Here is a 22,924-nt window from a genome sequence, read left to right as displayed (position 1 = left end):
TTTCCCTGGAGCTAAATCTAAGCCATGGCCAACTCCCAGCACAAAAATGTCTTTCTCCCAAAGCCCTTTCGCCCCCTTCAGCACTCATACACTCATTGGGCCTGACATTTTCACTTCAGCCATGACAAATGAGCTGATGACTCTGATGTGATTGCACGGGAGGAAGGCTTTATCTAAAGATATATCATTAACTCTCATCACCATCTCCTAACATGGCTCTTCTGGGTTAATGTGTTGTGAAAATTTGAGGAAATTTTTGTGTAAATATATGCACTTCAAGGAGTAAGAGACCAACTTCATCAAAAGGAGGAAAAGGGAAGCCAAAGTGGACAGGATCGGGGAAGGGGGGGAAAAAAAAGACTAGCATGTTGCTCTGAGGATTTAAGTAACCCAACTCAACCTCTGCCCTAGCAAACTAGCCAGTGGACTGTCTTTAAAGCCCCTTCCCCTCCCATGGGCAGCTGGAGCATGATCTGTGAAGTGGCACAAAAAATAAATAAATAAATGAAGCTTCTCAGATAAAAACGGCTAATCAATCCACAAGCCCATTTCTTTGTTTCTATCCCCGTGTAGGGTGGATTTTACTCTCGAACCCTTAATTCCCTACGTTATTAAATCTCTCTAAATTCATTTTAATGGAGAAAGGGATTGTCAAAACCCATTTCCCTCCGAGGTCATTGTCTTCTTCAATTAGAAAGAAGCAATCTTTTTCTGACCATTATTCAATGTGAAACTCTTCAAGCTTTAAAAAGCGGGGGAAAGGAAGCTTTTCCATTGAGCGTGAATGCCACAACCTTTAGGTTAAGTTAGAACCCAAGTTCCAGTTACACAAGTCTTGTTATGTATACTATGGCGTTTACAGAGTCGATGCTTGTTATAACCTCTTCTCTCAATTCAGCGGAAGACACACAGCCAATCAGAGTCGACTACGGTATAACAGACCTTGGGAAAGGAGGTCAGGCTTTGAGGTAAAGTGCTATTCACTATTGGACCATGCAAGGAGCTCTTTATTCCAGTGCTTATTGGCATCAGTCCCCCTTACTAGAGCAAGAACAAAGCCAAGTGCTCGTGTGAGGTTTATGAATAAATCAGAGGTGAGCCACCTTAAGTGCTGCCCATGATTTCCTTGTTGACAGTGAGCACTTAAACAGGCTTCTAGGACCAGCAACTTCTGGCAAACCACAACGATTCCTAATCTGCACCCTGCCTCATTTCAAGAATGAAATGGCCCACCCCATTTTTCCTGCAAGTTGTCACCTTTCAGGCAATTCTTGTCCTATCTCAAGCAGTTAAGCTTTCCAATCCCAGGGCAGTCAGCTGGCCCTGTGGTCATCATAGAAACTGGACCAACTGAAAATCTTCCTTTGCTTGGAAGAATTCCACAAATGAAAGTATCTCCAGCATCACAAAAGTTATTCCCAATATTATAGAATCTCTGGATATGGGAGGACTTGAGCCAACAGAGGTAAAAAATGTTCAGCGATTTGTGAAAGGGAATGCATACACACTCACACAGACATTGGATTCTCATTGGCTGTGCCCTGTAGTTGTGTGATGGTTCCCAGAAACTTCTCTGAGCTACAGTTTCATTATGGGTTAAACAAGGGGATTGTGCTGTATGCCTTCTGACTGCAACAATCTATGGTTCTAATATAAAAACCCATTTAGATTATGCTGAAAGATAGTTTTCCCTATGGAATTTTCCAAGACAGACCCAGATGTTTTTAAGGTTGCATTTTTTTCCCCAACAACTAGATTTCAAGAGGAGAGGCAGATTCCAGTAGTATAGTAAACTGAAGTATTCTATTTATGTTTGTAATTAACACTCATCTATTTTTTTCATATATTATTGAAGATATTTACCAAGAATTTGCCAATAGTGTCCATTACTGTGAATACAGTGACTATACAGTTATGGGTGCTGCCCTCATGAAGGCTGAAATTTGTTTGAGAAGAAGCTTAAACAAGAACATTCTGAAAAATGCTAAGATGCTAATTATTTTCTTCCAATGAAATATATCCTTACTTTATCAGTATTCAATCAATGCTTAGCCTTAAATAAATGGGCTTCAAATGAACTGTCAAGTCCAGGGCCACTTATAAATAAGCAGAACACAGGCAAGGCACACACTTTTATTTTTTAAGAAAAGTTTGAGCAAAGATTGTTAACTAACTATTTATAAATGTCAAGCAAATTTCAAACTCAAATCTGGAAAATTGTTATCCAAAATACACTTATATTTCCCATAAAAATATAAACAATAATTTAAGTGTGTATCTTAAATGTATCACAGTGGGAAATTATTATGAATTTAAAAATCAAAAAGAAAAATGATAAGAGAAATATATTTTGGTTGAGGGTGGAAAATTGTCTTTATAAATTTATTAAACCTTATCATGAGTCTTATTTGAACGTGGGTAGTCCTCCTCTGAGTAATTCATTCCTATGGAAAGATAAAGGACTGTGATCTTCACGAGATAAGCCAAGAGAAGACTCATAACTTCGCTATAAAATCCCTACAAGAAAATTTAAGGGTTCAATAATATCCCTGGGTTATTAATAACTGGATCTTTTCTCTGGGTTGGTATAAATTTTGGTCAGCATGGTGCCAGGTAAACAGCATCTATTCTTCTTTCATGGCACATTAAAATATCATAACATCAAGCATATAGAAAGGGATTCTATGACACCTAATGTAGCTTTGGAAAAGCCTTTAATTCAAAGACTTACAAACAGGAAGGGTCAACTTCAAGTCTGAAATAAGCTTTGTAGTCTCTTCTATTATTGAATATAATGGACAGTCTGGAATCTTGAGTTCCTGTAGATAGACTAAGGTTTGAATTATTTAAATACTATTTCTATTCTAATTTGCTTCTTATAAAAAGACCCCAGAAATGCACTGAAAACATCTAGAAGCCCCTCATAACCAAAGCAACTTGTGACAAAGGAGGAGCAGATAATAAGGTGGAGAAATAGCCACCTAGATATCATCAAGGTATCCACCAATGAGAAAACATAAGGAGATTACCCTTTGGCCCTACCCCTTAGGCATCCTCCTTGCTTAATTTCTATCTCCCTCCCTGTGGGGACACATGTATACCTATGGCTGATTCATGTTTATGTATGGTAAAAGCCATCACAATATTATAATTATCTTCCAATTAAAATAAATAAATAAAATTTTTTTAAACTAAAAAAAAAAAAAGGTGGCATCTCTACTCGAAAGGTCTATGTAGATTTGCTGCATCAAATGCCCTTCAGGAGAGCATATAGTAAAACCAACTATTGAAAATAATGAAAAGGGAAATATAAGGTATCAGCCCTGTATACATTCACTTCCTTTTATGTTCACAACACATTAGTTTTAGGTAAGCTCTCCAGCAACTCTGAAATACAAACGAGGTATCTGAGGCTCAAAAAGATTAAATAACTTAGATAAGGTCATCTATAACAAGAATTTAACCCAAGGGTCTTATAGATCTAAAAAGACCTCTATTGGTCACAGAGTTGTCAAAAAATGGAGTAGATTTTAAAATACCTAAGATTTAAGTTAAAATAAACAGTCTCATTTAAAAAGAAAAAAGGAATCCAAAGTAAACAATCAAAAGAATGTCTGGTTTTAAACTGTCATTTTTTTCTGTACACTATGCTGCCTCTAAAACATCACAGCATTGTCTTCATTTACTTTCCCTCCACAAAAAAGAAACCTCTTTCTTCTTCACACCGTGTTCATAGTTATTAAGAATACACTTTAAGTCACTGAGATCATCAGTATTTTTATGAATCATAGACTCATCTTGCCCATTCAAAGTACCTAGGCTAACCTCCTACGTCATGCAAAAATATGCTTCCAGTCACACTGGTTAGAGGCCCTCCAGATTCTACTGGTCTCCTTTTCAGTAAGTGAGAATTCAGTCTCTCAGAGGAGACAGCATCACTGTTGGATTACCATGGCCCATTTTCCTTTTCTTTTCTTCCCCATTTTCACCAGCTTTGCCTTCATTCACAGAACAAACCCCTTTTTAAGTAACCTATATAGTTGAGTGACCATTAGTCCTAGCGGGGGACTGCTGAGTTCTCCTGACATGTTCCTGCCTTGTCGGCTGACTCAACAATTACTTCTCCAGAGTTTAACATTTCATATTTTAAAATGAGCTTATTGAACTGAAGAATTCTAAGGCAGTTCCCAGGAATTAGCCCTTTGATAGTTCCCAGTTGTCTTATACCCTACCTGCTCTTCTCTGTTGCGATCCTCTTGGCCAGTTCTTAGAAAATGAAAGAAATTTAGTCTACAGAGGGAAATGCTCAGGCTATGCCTATAAATAAATCTAAAGAGGGAAAGAGAGACATTAACATGGAAAAGGGGCATAGACATGTGCGTGCGTGTGTGTGTGTGTGTGTGTGTGTGTGTGTGTGTGTGTGTGCGTGCGTGCATGTGATGTCTATACTCCTAGTTTGTCAACCAAAAAGGATGACTTACTCTCAGTTCATTTCTGGGCCCAGGAAATTTTACGTATGAATTGCTTTATTCCTAAATGTATGGGAGAAAAGTACTATGAACTATACTGTAGAAAATCTACAGGTTTAATGAAGGTACTTTGGGAAACGATTGGGCCTCTTCAATTTATCCTTCCAATCAGGCAAATTTTATGATTCTTTATGGGCTTCCTTCTTAGAAAGTTTTGTTTTGTTATTAACAATACAACCAGGTGGCATACACCAGCTAATATGTTTTTGCATTTTAACATTGTTGAAGCTATGGATTTCCTTTCTTCTTTACAGTGAAGGAAAAGAATTTTATGGACAGTTATAAAATGCATATTTTAACCCAAAAGTCAATTTTCTCTGGTTAAAATGATTTAGATCTGAGTGAATGCTTGCAGAATGCTTTCTGTTTTAACAGCTAGGACACAATGGAACCTATAAACTTCATCCTAGAGGTGCGTGCTATAATACATACTATTCAGAAATTATCAACTGTGCACTGTCGCCTCCCCAGGACAAGCAAACATTAGAACTGATCAATCATCTAAATATATGATGACAGTGTGTGAACCCCTGGCCTGAATGACTAAAACACCTACTCAGGGCATTATGACATATTAACTAAGTCAAGCTGCCCAGATTCTTAAATTATATTTGTTTATTTTCTCAATCTCTAGAATGTTCAAGTATCTAATTATATCAGAGATAAGCGGCTTGCCAAATACGACTTTAGTATCAGAGCCATTTTTAAGTTGTGTGCATACGTTCAAAAGTGCCTCCAAATGGCAAATATTTTATTTCACTTACAAGCCTTGAAAAGTGTAAGAAGTGGGGAGCGGCCATTCCTGAACTGAAGATTGTATGTCAAACATGAAACCATATCAAACTTTCAAGGCAACTTGTGAACCTCTGAAACTAGGGAATTAACAGAACATCAAATCCCCCAAGATCACAAGGGGAACAATCCGTATGCAAGAAAATAATGCCATTGAGCCCTCATTAAAAGACCATTTTGTCCTTAGCCATCAAAGACTGTGAGTGCACTAAGATCCTGGTTATATCATCAGGATAACTAAAACAAGTGCCAAGAGAAATTGTGCACTTTTAGCTCTCACATGTGTCCATCTGTTCACATATAAACATATATTCTGCTTTCTGGCTGATTCCTAAAAATCTTGATATCAGAATACCCTGGGTTTTTGCCCATTTCCTAAGAATGCAGACATCACATAAGCTACTATTAACCCATGTGTGATCCACTTCATGGTGACTGGAAAGCTGCCAGTTACAACACATGGTGCTTGGTTAACAATGTCTTAAAATATAAATGAATTTATTTTTTAAATTAACACATTTTTCTTATGGAAATACCTTAATAAGCCCTGCTGCATGTAAAAGAATAGCCTCCATGTGGATTTTTTTGTTCTTTTAAGACTTTTTGCAAGCATATCCATAAACTTAACCATAAAAGTTTCTGAAACAATCCAGAATTTCTTGACAAATTTTTTAAAGGGGTCTAGTAAAGAATTTTGGTGACTTTATATAACAGAGATCAAACACTTTTCCCTTACAATGTTCTGTACTCAAGAGGCAACTCTTATACTTTAATTTACGTGAAAACACTTCTGATTTCCCAAGTTTCCATGTAACCATCTTAATAGTGCCTCAGCAACTGAACCATTAAGGTGATGAGGCAAATAGAAGTTCTACAATCTAGTAACAAAACAAGTTAGCTTAATATCTGGCTGAATCTTTCAATCCTGCTCTGGGGCAGCCTTCAATAGGTCATTTGTGGTGACCCCCAAACCGAAGGAGTTTGTTTATAATGTATACATATAAATAATTATTCACACTGCAGTTGATTTACATATGTACAAAAGAGCCAATTCCCACCTTTGAAAGTGTCTTAACACTTACGGTATTTTAACTGCCCTAATTATGGTTGAAGAAACATCATTAAGAGCCCTGATCACGTTGTCAACTGATAACCAGTTACAGCCCTAACTAGTAACAAGGGAAAACCCTACTGCAAATATTTCCAAGAGTACTTAAACACATTAGAAAAGACTTACCTCAAAATGAAATACATGATACACCTACAAAGCAACATGAAGATGAATTAAATCCTAAGACAATAACTCTGTATCCTCTTCTACCAGCCCATCCCAGCCCCCAAAGCTGACAGGCCACTTAAAATACAACATTGCCAAAAAATCAGAACACACAACTCTTTCCCAAGTGAAGTGTTCTACCAGCTGAAACAACTATTTACAGCAGATAGGTGGAGGGAAGGGGCAGAAGTAACTAAATGAGATATACACACCATACTGTTGGCCTCTTCTGAAATACCTTTTTGCCAGCAAAGTGCTGGGAATTTTTGATACTCGATAGTCAATATTTGGCTAGCCTAATATGTTTCTAGAAACTCTTCTATATACAAACCTCTGTTTATCATTCTCTAGTACACTACTGTCATATATATTACTTCCCAGTGATGATAAAAACTCAGCTCATCTTATAAAGTTGCTGAAATCTGAGCCCCTGCTTGTTTTTTCTAGTCTTGGACAAACATAACTTTAGAGTGAGCAGAGCATAGGCATAAAGAAAGAGGAGCTTGCATTTTCATCTTCTTTTCATCTCAGTCATTCAGTCAGCCATTCAGAACCCTATTCAACAGAGCTTTTCATTATGCAAAAAAATGCTAATCCTTTTCCGATGCTTTCACACTTGTATAAACCCCCATTCCTTCAACTGAAAAGCAATTATATCAGTTTACCTTTCTGTCAAAAACAGGATTAATATTCCAATAACAGAATTTCCTTTCTTTTCCTATCTTTTTGCTTTAGGAAACTAGAGATTATTAGTAGAGGCATTCTTAGAGTAAGAATACATTATTTTAAATATGATTATGTGAACCAATGAGCGGGAAAAGGGGAAGAATCACAAGAAGAAAAAGTCCTTCAGTTACTGCAGAAACTCTTTTCTGTGACAGAACTGACCTTCCCATTGCAGATGCCCAAAGACACGGAGACTCACTCTGGTCTATTAATCAGAAACAAATTATGAAAGAATGTAGCTGGACTGGTTGACACTAGCCTGTCTTGGGAGACTCAGTCACAGCCTAGTAACAATGTCCTCTTCATGGGTAATGAACAGCCATGACAAATGGGGCAGAGAAACTATTTATTTGCATATGCAAATTCTCACACAAGGGAAACATGTACAAACAAGTGTCATTGTAAGGTGGATTAGGCAAACAACGCTTTCTTTTTAGGACATTCTGCAGCCCAGAACATTAGTCAGCACAATTAAACCAGTCTCCATGGAGACTAATGAAATTTCACCATGGTATGAGTTAAATTAGATAGCTAGTTATGTGTTTCCACAATCCAACTTGAAATCCATTATTGTTTCAGAACAATACAGCAATTGTGCCTAGCTGATCTTTGCCAGCTCAACAAGCTTCTAAGTTGACAATTTGCATATGTTAATATAATTAAGCACTAATTACATGAAACTTGTACATATTCACATGCACTTTCCCTGGGCGATTTTCAGTTTGAACCTTGGCCAAGTCTTTAACCCTTAGAAAGGTTTTAGAGGGGGGAAAAAAAAACACACACAACTCTGCCTATGGGTACAGCCCCTAGGCAGACATAGAAAGGCTCCTCATTTATAAACACAAAGCTTAACCTGGCTTCTCATATTTCTAGGAACAATGACAGAAAATATTTGTGAGTGTGCTAGGGACCAGGGATAAGGGAACAGTGATTGAAGGGTTGGGGGTGAGGAGAGTGGATTCATCTTTAAAGACTCATAACTAGTATCTACTCATAGGTAAGTAATAACACTGATTTCAAGAAAAATGTGAAGGAAGCATTTGCTGTCACTGACATTGTTGAACACTGGGAGATGAAAATGATTTGACAACAGCAAAAATAGCAAGTAGAAAAGGAAAAAGGAGCCAGCAGCACCTAATGAGCTTTACATAAATATATGCAGAGGCAATTAAGCAATGTTAATTACTATGACAGCAGTTAATTGAATATAATTAGATATTTTAAGCCACTGAATAAAGCATAGTTAAGATTAATTTTATTGAGATTAATTGTAAATAAGGATAGATTAACTCTGTGTTTTGACAGGCATAAAAAGTAGTTCTGCAAATGAAGCAGGAGCGTGGCCACCAGTCCAAAAATCATATATTATTTTAATGTCACACCTCAGAATCATCTCCTCAATAAACATGACTTTTCAAACCCAAACAGACAGGAATCTTGAAGAAAAACAAACAGCTTGCAGAGATTAAAGAGCCTTTTGTCCTTTTTCATGTGCATTTCTTTTAACAGACTAAATTAAGCGAGTCTGGTGTACGTGTTTTAGGAAGGAACATTTCACACTGAATGGAAAAAATGTTCTATCACATATGAAATTCTTGCAGCTGTGCGGAACTTGGTCCAGATGGTTTTAGACTATAAAACACCACCAAATGATAGACAGTAGGCCTTCCCAAGATTATGTGATAAAGTCACAATCTTTTATTCTGACCTCCCAAATTTCTGCTTTGTATTATTTCTCATCAAATCACATATTTTCTTTTACAGTAGTGCGTCTCCAAGAGGGTTAAAAGAAGCATCAAGCCTACTAAGTGTTAGGAACTAATATTAAGTGAATGGAAGAAGGCCTCTTTCAACAGATAGCAGCTAAATCTCTCAGTCCCAAAATGCAACGATAGCCACGACAACGATGCAGATGACAATACTTGGTTACTCTCACAACAATGGTTTCTAGAAATATTTCTTAGGGGAAAATTGCTAGATGAAAATCCCTCCCAAAGACCTTCACAACCAAGCTAATCCATGTACACTCTTTAAGAAAATTAACACAGTCTTCAAGAATGCTGAACAAGTCACTAATAAGAAAGGAACTTCAATTGATTTTGAAATTAATCAATAGGTATAATATTAACATAATATTTTTAAAGCAGCAGAATGTGTGTGTGCCTATACACATATAGTACATAAACATATATATTATATTTCCAATACTTCTTAGCTCTTAATCGAACAAGGACTTTAGGCTATGGAGCCTGCCTCTACATTGCCTAGCAACTTGTTTAGGATGCCCTTAGTCTTTATAACAAAATTCCTAAAATGGTCTAGTGAAACAAGACTACGACGACAAGCCATTCTGCAGTGAAAGATTTTAAATCATCCAGCCTCTTCTAATAGACTTGAGACTTATTGAGGTAGAAACCATAAAAAATGAAGAAGGGAAATTTAATCCCTGAAATATTGATTTGCACATTAATATCATATAGGCAGAGGGCAATTTGGCTTCGTGGAAATGACACATTGTCGACCCTTGGTGAAGTCAGAGCCAATCTAACTGCTGAACATGTCTGAATCTCAAGAGTTATTAAGGGCTTCCCTTCTTGCCTTTATGACTTTTCTTCAGCCTACCAATGCAATCTTAAATGTATTATCTTTAAGAAATAATTGTAAAACCTCAGGGGTTTTCCAGTTAATGGAAGGGAGGCCAAACCACATCAGATTCTGAAATGCAACATTAAACCCTTGCAATCAACAAAACCACCTCAATTCTCATCCATCCAGTGCAGGATCTAATATTGTTATTAGAGATAATCAAATTTCATTGTGTAAATTTAGGCTCATGGTCAGAATGGAAGCAGTAAATTCTGCAATATTAAACAGCGATTTTCTCAGCCTCCTTTATGTTTTCCTTTGCTGGTGCAGCATCTTTTAAAATAATCCAACTAGCTCAAAATTAATGAGCAGATCTGGACTCATCTGCTAAAAACTGCAAAACATTATAATAAGGCTGAACATGTTTCCTTCATTTTTAACTTTAAGTGGCAACTTTCACTTCCTAGACTGAGAGTCCACTCTCCCTGCTTACTCTACAATTGGTGCTATTGCTTTGACTTACACAGCTGGTTTACCTGACCTTTCTTTGTTCCTTAGGTACATTTCACTTTTCAGATTTATGGTATTTCCCCCATATTTCATTGACTCTATCTTCATTGCCATAAAAATGAAAACACTTAAATATGAGTTTACTTTTTAAATCCAAAAGCAACCAGCTACTGAATAAATACACAGTGATACTCTCTTCCCAGTTTATGCCATAAATATTAGAATCTTTTTTTAAAAAAACTAACTTGTATAAACCTTATGATCCCCACACTGAAGCCAGGTGCAAGAGGTTAAAACAGCTGGCTAGCCATCTTTTATTTTTGTGTGCCTTCCTGCTGATTGAAACCGCAAACGTTGAAAACTATCAAATATTCCCTTAAGGATTTTTTTTTTAAGAAGAGGAAGGAAAAAAGAAAACCTTCCTTTTCTTTAACATGCTCCTCTGTAGAGAAGAAAAATTCTAAAACACAATCAGTCACAGAGATAGTGAAATAATCCCAATCTCTCCTTTCTGTTGTATTTAAAGCATCCTTTCCAACAACTTCTAGACCCAATTGTTCGTATTATTCAGTTAGAAAAGAGAAAAGAGGTGGGGGGGGGGGGGGGAGAAAGAAAGAGAGAAAGTCTGAGCTTGCTCTGTCAGTTTTGCCAGTAAATATAAAGTAAAACAAGTGTTGATGGCACCGAGAGTGTTACATACCCGGGCTGTGTTTTTGCATTGCTCTCAATGGAAGCGATCGATGCCCGTGTCACTGTCGCGTCCCAATCGCAGCCAAGTCTCAGCCTTAATCTAAGCAACACCCGAAAAGGCAGCGGCAGCCGCAGCCTCTCCCTGACTCTTCCATCCATCCACCCAACTAAAAATATAATACTACATATGAGCTTTAACCACTCCACGTTTATAGGGATCAAGCCACTGAAAATCCAGGAGAACACAATAAAAAAAAAAAAAAAGCCCTCCTTCTGTCTCTTGTCTCTCTCTCCTCTCTCTCTTCCTCTCTCCCCTCTCTCTGTCTCTCCTTTTGCCATCTACATGATCCTTGATTAAACATGGAACAGAGTTAATAAAAAAAAGGGGGGGGAGGACTCAAGGAGAGGAAATGCAACTGTCAGAAATCGGGACCGCCAGATTTCCTGGTGAACCTGCCTCTGTCTGAGTCAGTGTCAATCCACCATCTTCCGCCAGTGAACTTGTCTTTGGCTTTTTGTTTGGTTTGGGGGGGCTGTTGTTGTTGTATGTGTGTGCTTTTTTTGGAAGGGGGGAGGGGAAAGGCGAGGTGGGGGCTGGAGGTGGGGGGGAGTAGGGAGAAAATGTGTGTCTGTAAGTGTGTGTTGAGTGTGAGTGTGTGTGTCTGTGTCTGTGTGTGTGCAGGGGTCGGGGTGTGTGTGTGTGGCGGTGGGGGGGGGGGGATCCGTGTTCGCGATCTGAACCTCTGGTACCTACAAGGAGGGTGTCTCACCGAACGGTAGCTAAGACCTCACCACAACCGCGCGGGAGCGAGGAGTCGCGGCCAAAGGCGCCCGCCCGAGCCTCCGCTCTGGGCCGGACCCCAGCCCGAGCGGCCGAAAGAAGCCCCCCGCCCGGATCGCAGGTAACAAAAGAAATACAAGCCAGTGCACAATCCTCGGGGCAGGGGCGGGAGTGGCAGGGGGGAGGGGGACAGGGTGGGGATTCCTCTGGAACTTGGGCATCGGCAGAAAAACTTTATCCAATTCCAGGAGAAATTTTATTATTACTATTTTTCCGATCGAAAAGAGCAGAAAGCCTGGGAGGGAGGGGGGAACGAGATAGAAGTAGAAGGAAGGCGAGACCCGACGCATTCCAGCCCCTCTTCCCTTAGCTGCTCCCGGCCGGAAGGCGCACTTGATGCCCGGAGAGGCGAAGAAGGTGAAGTTCGTTTGTAGACCTGGAACCCCTTTCGGGGGGCGTGAGGGGCGGGGGTACCGGGGAATAAATCAGTTCTCACAACCGGCCACAGCTGTCCCAACCATAAACAGACACACACACACACACACACACACACACACACACACACACACACACCCCCACCCTTTGCCCTTTGCCAAAAAAAAAAAAGAAAACAGATTCTTGACCCCCGGCCTCGGGCAGCTGTCCTCCGGTCTAAGGCACACCCGGCGGCGAAAGCGTCGGGAGAGAGCTGCGGCCGCCTCGCGGGTCCCCGGCCCCGAGGCCCGGCGATCCTGCCTCCTAACGGAACTGCCCGGCGTCCTCCAGCGCCCAGGTCCGCGCCGCCTCGCGCTCAGGCGGCCCGGCGTCTACCTGCAGCCCCGGCACGCGCCCCAGCCTCTCGGAACCCCCTGCCCTGGGGCGCCCCGAGCGCCCGGCCTCCGCGCACCGAGCGCCCTTCGCGGAACTTGAGCCAGGGAACGGTGGATGATGAGAGGAGGAGAAAATCGAGGCTGAACGGGAGGGTAGGGGAACAGCGAGAGATGGGCTCCGGGCCCCCACCGGCCACCTTCCAAACTTTCGGAGGAGGGGTGCGAAGGAAGGGGGCATCCCGACCCGGGCGCGGGGTTGCGCCCCCCCCACCCCCCGCACCCCGCCGGCAGTGTCCGCGCCGCCGCGGAGCTGACAGCTTCCCCGCGCCTCGAGAAAGCCCCGGGCTCGCGGTGGAGACGGAACCCGAAAAGACAGGCAAAAGGAGAGAAAACTGCTCGGCCAAACGTGGATGATCCGCCACTTAACCCAAAAGTTAAATCCCGAAAAACGCATTTCCCCCCCCAACCCCGCAAGAAAGTGAAAAATCAGATCCTTCAGTGCCCCCTCCCTTCCTCCGCGGAGCAAATCCTGGAGCCAAAAAAAAGGGGGGGGGGGGAGATAGCAAAGGGGGGCAGAGCGGAAGAGATGGTCGGGCTGAGGGGATGTGAGCGAGAGCAAGCGAGAGCGAGCGAGCCGGGGGCAGAGAGGGAGAGAGGCGGAGAGGGAGAGAGAGGGAGCGAAATATCAAAGATTGTGCAAGATCAGGCTGGAAAGATAATCGATACTCGACCTAAATTTAACACAAACTACTCAATAAAAGTTAAAGAAAAAACTTACTTTCCATTTCCCCTGCAGTTCCTACTCGATCTTCGCCTCTTTTTTGTTTTGCTTTTATTTTACTTACAGCTGATCACATCCAAGTAAAACGAGAGGGTTCATTAAAAAAAAAATAAAATAAAAAAATAATCCTCGAACTTTATTGGGTGAAAATCAAAACGCTGGAGCAGAAAGTGGGGGGCATGGAGCGGTCCTCGGGGATCCGGGAGGAGTTAAAGCATGTGCCGACCGCGGTCTCGCTGTTTGGTTGTGAAGGGGTTGGGAAAAGGAGGAAAGGAAATGAAAATCCGATATGTCTTTATTCTGCTAATTATTATCGTTTTAGCCCTGTTTAAAAAAAATGGCTGATTAAGTTGAGTGCGCATGTCTTTGTGTGTCTATTCCCGATATGCACTCTGGGAATGAGAGAGGAGAGCGAGGGAGAGGGAGAGGGAGCGGGGGGAGAGAGAGGTGTAATTAGTGAGGTGATCAACATTCCCCAGACTGCAAATGACGCGCAGCCCGGACTCGGAGCAGCCCCAGAGCCTCGCGGCTTCCGAAGCTCGGAGCGCTGTGGCGGGAGCCCGGGACGCGGCGACCACGGAGAGGGCAGGGACGGGGACCTCTGGGGCTCGTACCCCACGCGCCCCTGTGCGCGCGACTCCCAAACTTCATTAGACACACACACGCTCAGGAAGGAGGGGGAGAAAATAAAACACAAATACCTCCCAAGCCGTGCCCTTTAAACACTCCGAAAAATTTTTTTTTCTCTTTTTAATGAGGCAAAGTAATTATTATCGGACCAGAGATGTGTTTACTAGGGAGCTTTAAGCAGCAATGGGAGAGTGAGGGCACTGGAAAGGTTTTCTCTGCTGAGTTACTTCTGCTACGTCCAGGAAACCACTTTAATGGCGAAATGCAGGATCCTGAGCAAATATGCAGATATATGTAAATAAAGGGTGCCTGGCTGTGTGCAAACACCGCTCTGCCTTGCCTATTTCAAAAGGCGGAATTGCACCCAGGATCCCGTAGACACTCAATTTAAACACGTTATCTTTCGCTGGCAACATGCAGGAGAGAAAACCCAGGGCATGGAAGATGGAAGGGGTTAGTTTAGTCAAAGTAAACTTTCAAATGAGGATAAGTGCTGGTTGCAAGGGTGTTCGTGAGGGTCTTGATGCTGGCCTTTATGTAATATTTTTGAATATTTTATCAGAATTGCATAAGTTCAATGTAATAGCTTTAAGAAGACTTAGGAAGAAAACCTTTCATCTTGTGAGTCTGTTGAATTATCTTTCTTGAAGCACATTATGATGAATTTTAAAACCCCACTACAGATCTCATTAGAATGAAATATACTTGGTATTTTCTGGTGCAAAATTTAAAGTGGCTGATTCTCATTTGAAAATCTAATTATCTCTTTCCAATATTACAGATGTGAATATGAGTGACACTTTCATTAAAAGATAATTAACTAAAACTAGGAATAGACATACTTTTAAATACCCCCTCCTGAATATGGAATATCTATATATATATATATATCCGTTGCTACTCAAAGATAGCATCTCGATACACCACCATATCACAGGTTACAAGTAGATACCATCTATGCAATATTTCAAAAATAGGGATTCTAGAGAGAAGGTGAGAGTAACAAATCAAACAAGCAAAGAACAGGAAATACTTGCAATGGCCAGCTTCCTGGACAGGTGAGGCATCAGCTCCTTTGGAGCTGACAGGCCTTTGAAGTTCTGGATGGCCAGGATCTGCTACAAAACCTTGTCTTAGGCCTTAAGCACCAAATCTAGGAAATACCAACTGAAAGGTTTATTGCGCAAGCACTAGAAACAACAGAGCCTGCAAACATCATCTTTCTGGGCCCGAAACCTTGTGTTATCAGGGAACATTTGAAAAATCCTAAGACTGATGCAAATGGGATTTAAAAAACCAAACAAAACACCTGGGAGGATAAAAGCACAGGCGTCAAAAGAGCAGACTTAGGCCCAGATCAGGAAAGCTGGTTGCCTACAGCAGCTGGTTAAGGTTACAATGAAAGTGCAGAGGCTTGGAGTGGAGACTAAACCCTAGATATGGTCTTTATTAAGAGAGAAAGAGAGAGAGAGAGAGAAAAAAAATCTCCCACCTTAGGAATCTAGAGTCGGTACATGTACTAGTGTGTTAGAAACCAGGACTACTAAACATTAACAGATAGAAAACTATCTACTTCTCCAAAGACTTCCTTCCATTTCAACCTTGTTTCCGAAGAAATCTGCCCAGAGTGGATGGCTTCCTAAAATTTCGGAGTTACTTTGTTTACAGCCCCACCTTTACGAGGCACTCTCTCAGGAGTCTGCTAGTGGGTGTCTGATTGCTCCTCAGTGGGGTTTATCCATGTGCCTTAGGAAATATACATACCCAGGAGAATAAAATTTAAATTCCCTGCAACTTACAAGTGAAGAAGGTGTTTATGTAGCGTTACTGTTTATCGAAAAACACCCCAGAGAGCAAAAATTCTGGCTTTAAAAACTATTTGAGGTGCGTGTATGGGGAAGAGGGTGGGGGATTTTAAAGAGGCTAAGGGGAAATGAAGGCAGGGAAACTTTCAGGTTCAAATCAGGAAAGATCAAGCCCTTCGCGGGAGAGGGTTCCATGTACAAGCTCACTGATGGAAAAACCATTTCCTGAGATTTCAGACGGGTAAATGCCTATGATGAAGGAAACACCTGAGAACAATAAGTCTGTTTCAGGCTCAGGTGAAGAAAGGGGTCTATTTCTGGCATGGAAGAATAGGGAAATGATGATCATTTCGTTTTCAAGTTCTCCTTTATTTCTTTTGCCTCCCCCCCCCCAACACCATCAATAATATTAATGTCATTAATGTCAAAACACCAAACGTCATATAAGGAAAACCATTTTTAAAAATTTGGTGGCTATTTTTCTTCTGTGCCCGCATCCCTCCTTCTCTTGAAAAATACAGCTGGTGTGTGTGTGTGTGCGTTGGGGGGCCTGGTTATTGAATTCTAAGTAAGAAAACAAAAGGAAGAAGGATTTGTAAGAGGGGCGCCCACTTTTGCAATCTCTTCTGCTAGCGAGTATTCCCCCTCCTAGTGTGTGTGTGTGTGTGTGTGTGTGTGTGTGTGTGTGTGTTTCATTTGAATCTTCTCTTCCTGGTCCTCTTTCACCTCTTTCCTAAGACAGGCTGGGGTGAGGGTCGGGGGTTAATGGTCTGAGGGGAAGGGGCAGAGAGGAACTAGCGCAGAGTCAAGAGTTTCCTCCAGGGCTCGGCCTTGGAGCGCGCGGAGGGGAGCTGGGAGCCGCGGCCACAGGTCTGCGAGGGGTGGGCCCGGAGGCGCGGAGCGCGGCACCGCGGGCAGGGGCGCGGCAAGGCGGGCGAGCTCGAGCCCAGCCCGCGGGCTGCTCCGGGGCGCGGGCGCGTTCCGCCAGGCTCGACCCGGCTGGGCCGCTGCCCCCGGCGCCCTCGTCCTCGGCCCCTGGCTCCGGGAAACCCAGCTGCTCCGCTCGAGTCCCTGCGGACTCCTGGCCGTCCACCTTTGACCCTGCACTCCCCCCCCCCCCCCCCCATCATCCCGCTGTCCCTAAACTCTGCGCGAACCCGCCGCCGTCCTCACAGAACGCTGGGCTACTTTTGATTCCAAAGTGAAACGAGCCGAGGTTTGCCTGCCGCACCCAGAACTTTGCCCAAACCCTCTTCTGCACTTTCCCCAGGGCTGCCCCCGGCGAGCCCAGCCCCCGGCTGAGCACTCGGACACTGACCCCGGGTGCAGAGCTGGGGGAGCACTCAAGGGCTACCAGGTGGTTGGGTGTGGAGTTTTGGCAGCAAGGAGTAATTAACATGGAGACAAAAGGTAATTTCCACTTCTAGACTTTTTCTCGGCGTATTTTATTTCCCAAATCTCTGCGGCGGACACTCTGGGCTTTCCCATCGGTTTGATGAGTCTTTAGCTGTCTATTCTCCACTTCCCCCGCCTTGCTCTGGCCAAGTCTCTAATAAATACCCCACCTCCCTCTCCCTTAAGTCTTCCAGTCCGAGACCAACCCCAGCCCAAGGGGAAAAGGTTCCCAGTCTTTTGACCGCGCTTCCGGGGTCTATAGATGAGCTCAGTTTGAAACGAGGTATTACAAGTGATTTCAGTGTTAGGAACTCTTTATATCACCACAGACACTTTCAGATCCTCAGCCCCCCTCCTCCTTCGCTCTTTTTGTTGGGTCTTCTCCACCCGGGGGCTATTTAACAAAGGCAGTCTGTTAACTAACATTTTTGTTTAACTCAGCAACTTCTTTCCAAAACACACTTAAACCTGATACCAATGTCTGTCATTTTGTTTGAGTGAAGAGGTGTGTGTGTGTGTGGTGGGGGGTTATATATGTAACGGGGAGATAGTGAAGTTGACAGTGAATCGGAAAGTGCAAGGTATATTGGGGAAAGTGTCACGAACATAATATTTCCAGTGGAATAACTGAAGAAATTGTGTGGGAAAGCCACTTCTCATTACCATGAAAAAAAGTATGTTTTCTTGAGAATTCACAAAAAGGAGGAAAGAGATTTAAAATATGAACTAACATCTAGAATGGACACTCTCTTTGATGGTGACAGTGAACTAGATAAAATGACATTCGAAGAGGAAAGGCATTGTGAGTGTGTGTGTAGTATTTGTGGGCAGTTAAATCCCTCCTTCACTGATTCTCTCCCCTCCCCCAACCTGGTTCTTCTCTATAGCCTCCTTTTTTTTTTTTTTAACATAAAAATGACCCCTCCTACTCCTTGCTTCTATCTCTGTATTTCCATATTCCCATATATGTCTCCCTTTCTATACTTAAGTCCAGTTTTTGCTTTAACTTTGAAGTAAATCGGTTTTATCTCCCCACCCCCGGCCCCAAGGTTCTGACCTGGTTTTGTGTGTGTGTGTGTGTGTGTGTGTGTGTGTGTGTGTGTGTGTGTGTGTGTGTGTGTGTGTGTGTGTGTGTGTGTGTGTGTGTGTGTGTGTGTGTGTGTGTGTGTGTGTGTGCGCGCGCGCGCGCGCATGCGCACGTGTATGGGGAGGGGGGGTTGCATTATGTTAGACACAGGTAAGGTAAGGTATGAGGAGGGGAGAGGGGTTATGGAGGGTCTGAGGGAAGAATTAAGCGAGGGGAGAAAGAAAAGAAAAGAGAAAAGTCAGACGCCCTCTGGCCTTCCAGAGGTCAGGGCTCAGACAGTGCTGTGACCTCCTTTCCCTCTAGGCAACCAGCCCAGTGTTTATAAACAAAATCAGACAGGTCTGTTCCCAAACAATAGCACTTCACCAACTTCACAAGCACTTCTATAGCTCTTATGCAAATGAATGAGAACTCCTTATCACCACTGACCCCCACATCCCACACACTTGCACACTCACACCATCCAGGGTCACAAACACACCTTTCTCAAAATACAGGGAGATATTTCCAACAAGAGTAGCCAACGAAATTTTAAGTTCGGTCTGGGGAAGAGCTCTAACAGACAACGATGAAGATGGGAAAAGACAGACAAGCGAGGGAAAAAAAGAATAACTGGTTTCACTGAATAGAAGATACAGTTGTGATCTTTTTAAACCTGAAACATCTATATTTAGTCAGTGAAATGCAGTATAGACAATATATTAACTGCAGCCACCAAACAGAATTATTTTAAAGCAAGACATTACAGTCATCCAAACATCCACATTTCTAAGGCAAAAAAAAAAAAAGGTCCAGATTTTTATAGCTGAAGAAAAGCCACCACCCACCTCTGTATGAAACATCCCTAAATATTAGACAAAAGCACCATTAAATCCTACAGCAAACAAACAGCCCATCTGATCTAAGTTATAAAACGTATAATTAAATCCATCTTTAATTACAAAAGGCAGCTAGCAGACTAGATGAATCAAAGATTTTGAAACAAATGTTGTTTGTCAAGGTATAGAAATGATAACTTTACATTATATTGTATCAAAATTCAACTTTAGGAATAAACTACAAGAAAGGGGAAAAAAGGTGAAAGCAAAAAAAAAAGCATTAAGTGATTTTCCAAGTTTTACTTTAAAATAATTATCAGTAAAAGTCTAACAGAAAAAGGTTAAAGAAAATATACCTCAGAGCAAAAAGATCATCTCCTTTTCTTCTTTGTCTATCAGTCCCCTGTTAAAGCATATGGAAAATGTTTTCAAAATGCCCAGATTTGGCACATTGTCATTGCAAAGAGAGGAGCGCAGTGATGCTGTTAGAGAAAATGGGAAATAAATTCAGGATTGGGTGCTGCCTCCTTCAATGCGGATTTATCTAAGTTTAATTTAATATTCCGCAATCACTGAATGATCGCATATAATTCACCAAGATTTTAAGGGACTTTATTTAAATACCTTGAACAACAAGAGGTTGGAATTTAAACCATTGCGGCCATTGCTTGTATTTTTTAAAATTTTCCTATTAGAAGAACTTTAAGTGGCAATTTCTGATAATAAAAGAAAAACGATAAAGGTTTGGGTTTTTTAAAGGGTTTGTTAAAGGAGAACATTAGCTTTATTAAAATCATTCTGAACGTAAAATCAAAAAGCACAAAATGGTTGTTTGTAAAACACTAAACCTTTAATCGATTTTATTGGCATTCCGATCGATTAGATAAACGGAAATCTATAGCAAACATCAAAGCATTTAAAACATTTTCTCTATCTCATTTATAAACAAAACTTTTCTTTTCAGCAGAAAAAAATGATTATCAAACGACTAACAGGAAATTCTCCAGATATCAAATTACGATAATAAAATTATTTCCACATGGAAAGGGATAATGACAATGATGATAGTAATTACAATAATGAATAATTCAACAACCCTTTGACATGTATGGAAGAACCTCGAGCAGAAACCACTCTTGGAGGGGGGCTACTTTAAAATAAATACTTTCTTTATTTTAAAAGGAAATATTTTTAAGAGACAGCTCAAGGGGAGTAGTTTAGGTGTGGCTGTCGGACTAGCGTTAATCTCCCTGCAGTTGCAAAGGAATCAATTTCTTTACCGGCGTTTCCCTTCCAAATTGAGTTACTTTTTATTAGCAAAGATTAATATGCAAATGTCAGTGAGCCCTACCAGATCTGGAAACTTGTGTCTGAACCTGTCTTCTACTCATACTAAAACGTGATTCCCAAACTATAGAGGAGGGTAGGGGGCGAGGACTGAATGCTCCAAACCTGAAGGTCATTACACACATCTGATCCTTTAAGTGAAGGAAAACAGTTCATTTAGAGCTAGGAGAACTGCTGTCCGGAGTAATGCAACCATCAGAGCTTCTGGCATTCTGGCTGCAGCAAGAGGAAGTGCTGCTGTAACGGGTATTATGTTTATTTGTTAAAGAAAATCAATGAAAGTGGCTGTAAAGTAGTTAGTGAGACGTGGGTTTGGGACTCGCGGTGAATCGTGACTCCGGCATGCTGAGCGAGCAGCTCTTCTTCTTGCCAGAGAAGTCCCCGGGTCGCCCCGAGCCGGACGCTGGCGGCGCGGCACCTGGTCCCAGCTCGCGGGTGCTGCCCCGCGGTGCTCGCGCCACCGCCCGAGTCCCTGCAACTCTCTGTCCTTTCTGCCTCAGTCCTGGCGATTGCTGCCTCTGGTTGACAGGGCGGGCGGAGGGGGGGGCGAGGGGGGGCCTTCCCACGCCTCCCGCCGCTGCACACACCTTTTTCCGCCTGCTCTCTTACTGACTCTAGTAGTGCCTTTACGCTATAGGTCTGAACTTCTGAATTTCTTTTTCCTTCTCCTGGCATCTCTTTCTTCTGCATCTCTTCGTCCCTCCGGTGAATCGCCGAATATTTCCTGCCTCCCCCGCCCCTCCCCCGTTTCTCTCTCCTGCTTTTTTAATTTAGCACCCGGGTCTTCTTACCCTCGCACTCCTATCCTCTCCTCCAGACATTCCAGAGAGTTCTCATCACACCAGAATGAACTCTCTTTCTCCTCCTCCTTCTCCCCTTGGGTTGGAGAGCCGCGGGGGGTGGGGGGTGGGGCACCGGGGGGGGGGAGCGGGGAAGATTGCAAGTTCAACTCCCAAGGGTTTTATTCTATTCTTTTAACAGCTTTACTTTCCCTTTTCTTCTTTGCGTAACCTTCACCTACCTCCTAATTTATAACAGAAGCGGGTTCTTTCCCTTTCGTTTCCTAGTTTACAGTTCCCGTCTGGGGGTGTGCGTCGCACACGCAGCTCTCTGCATCCCACCTCTCACGCCAGCATCGTTCCCGCACCCCCCATCCCCTGGGCTACTATTTTCTTTTACTTGGTTGCCGTCTAATTGCACTTTCTCTTCTCAGGATTAAGTTAGTTATCCTGATTTAAAGTTCTTCGGATAGGACCTCTTTATTTGTCAAATGACTTCATTTCCCAATTGAAGGGTGGGGCTTGAAGGGGGCAGTGTATCACGCACTTAAGTCCCTTTTAACACCCCAGTCCCACCACTACCCCCGCCCGGGTCATGTCTTGTGTGAATGATAACGAATTCCGGACGATTTTCCCCCTCAACGCGTGCCAATTACTTAGGAGTTATTCCTGAGCGCGTCTCAAACCCCTCACTTGCATCCTCCGGCCTGGAGTGGTCATCCTTCCAACCTTCCCCACGCCCCACCCCCCACCTCCTCTCCTTCCGTCCCCGGCAGCCCTGGCTGCGGGCGGAGCGCAGTCTAAAGACCTCGTCCTCTCACTTCTTGTTTCTTGCTGCTGCAGCTGCCGCTGAAATTCGCTGTGGCCGCTGCCTCTTCCCGCTTTAATCCCAGACCTCCAGTCATTGGGCAGCTCCTCAGAGGCAAGAAGTCAACACCATGGCAACCCGACAAGCCTATCAAATCACCGGCTGGTGTGACCGCGGCAACACTGCAGGCAGGAGTGGGTTGGGCAGAAGAGCAGAGTGGCCGCCACGCTCAGGTACGCGGTCTGGGAGTGGACCGCAGCTGTCAGCCTCCAGGGTCTGGCTACACAGATGTGCACCACCCAATTCGTACCCCTACCCTGTAGGTCTAGAAGAAGAGGCGGGAAAGGAGGGGGCGGGGGGAGGGATGCGGTAAGATTGGAAGAGCTTCGCAAGAGAGTTTCAAGCTAAAAGTAATCAGAGCCCTAGATACTGTAAACTAAAGATGCCTTGTGACCCAGTGTTCCCTGAAACCCAATCACAGTAGCCTCAGAATCAAATTTAAAGGGTTTGCGCAAAGGTATGGGATTTTTCTTCACCAGTTCTATCACTTGCTTGGGCAAAATTAATGAAACATTCTGGAGTTCCAAAAGGATAGAGGAAACTGTGGCCTTTTTAAACTTTTACTGTCTGTGAAGTGTTGGATTCTGCAAAAACTCAACGTCACTTTCAGCTATGCTGATTGCCTTGGAGATGGCCTGCGCTTCACCTGAGACTGCCCTTTCCTTGCTCTTTCCTGAAATGTGGACTGTGTAACGTATGTTCTAGATCTCAG

General features: G+C 42.7%; 1 protein-coding gene across 1 annotated transcript; it reads left to right on the top strand.

Annotated features, from left to right (window-relative positions):
• Positions 1-849: 849 nt before the first annotated feature.
• LOC128059187 (uncharacterized) lies at positions 850-13,116 on the top strand. Its single transcript, XM_052651576.1, has 4 exons — positions 850-968; positions 11,870-12,014; positions 12,142-12,315; positions 12,508-13,116. Exons 1-4 carry the CDS (start codon positions 850-852, stop codon positions 13,114-13,116), a joined length of 1,047 nt encoding a protein of 348 aa, XP_052507536.1.
• Positions 13,117-22,924: the final 9,808 nt, after the last annotated feature.

The sequence above is a fragment of the Budorcas taxicolor genome, chromosome 14 (genome assembly GCF_023091745.1).
Source record: "Budorcas taxicolor isolate Tak-1 chromosome 14, Takin1.1, whole genome shotgun sequence".
Lineage (NCBI taxonomy): Eukaryota > Metazoa > Chordata > Mammalia > Artiodactyla > Bovidae > Budorcas > Budorcas taxicolor.
This window is presented reverse-complemented; position numbering and strand designations above follow the sequence as displayed.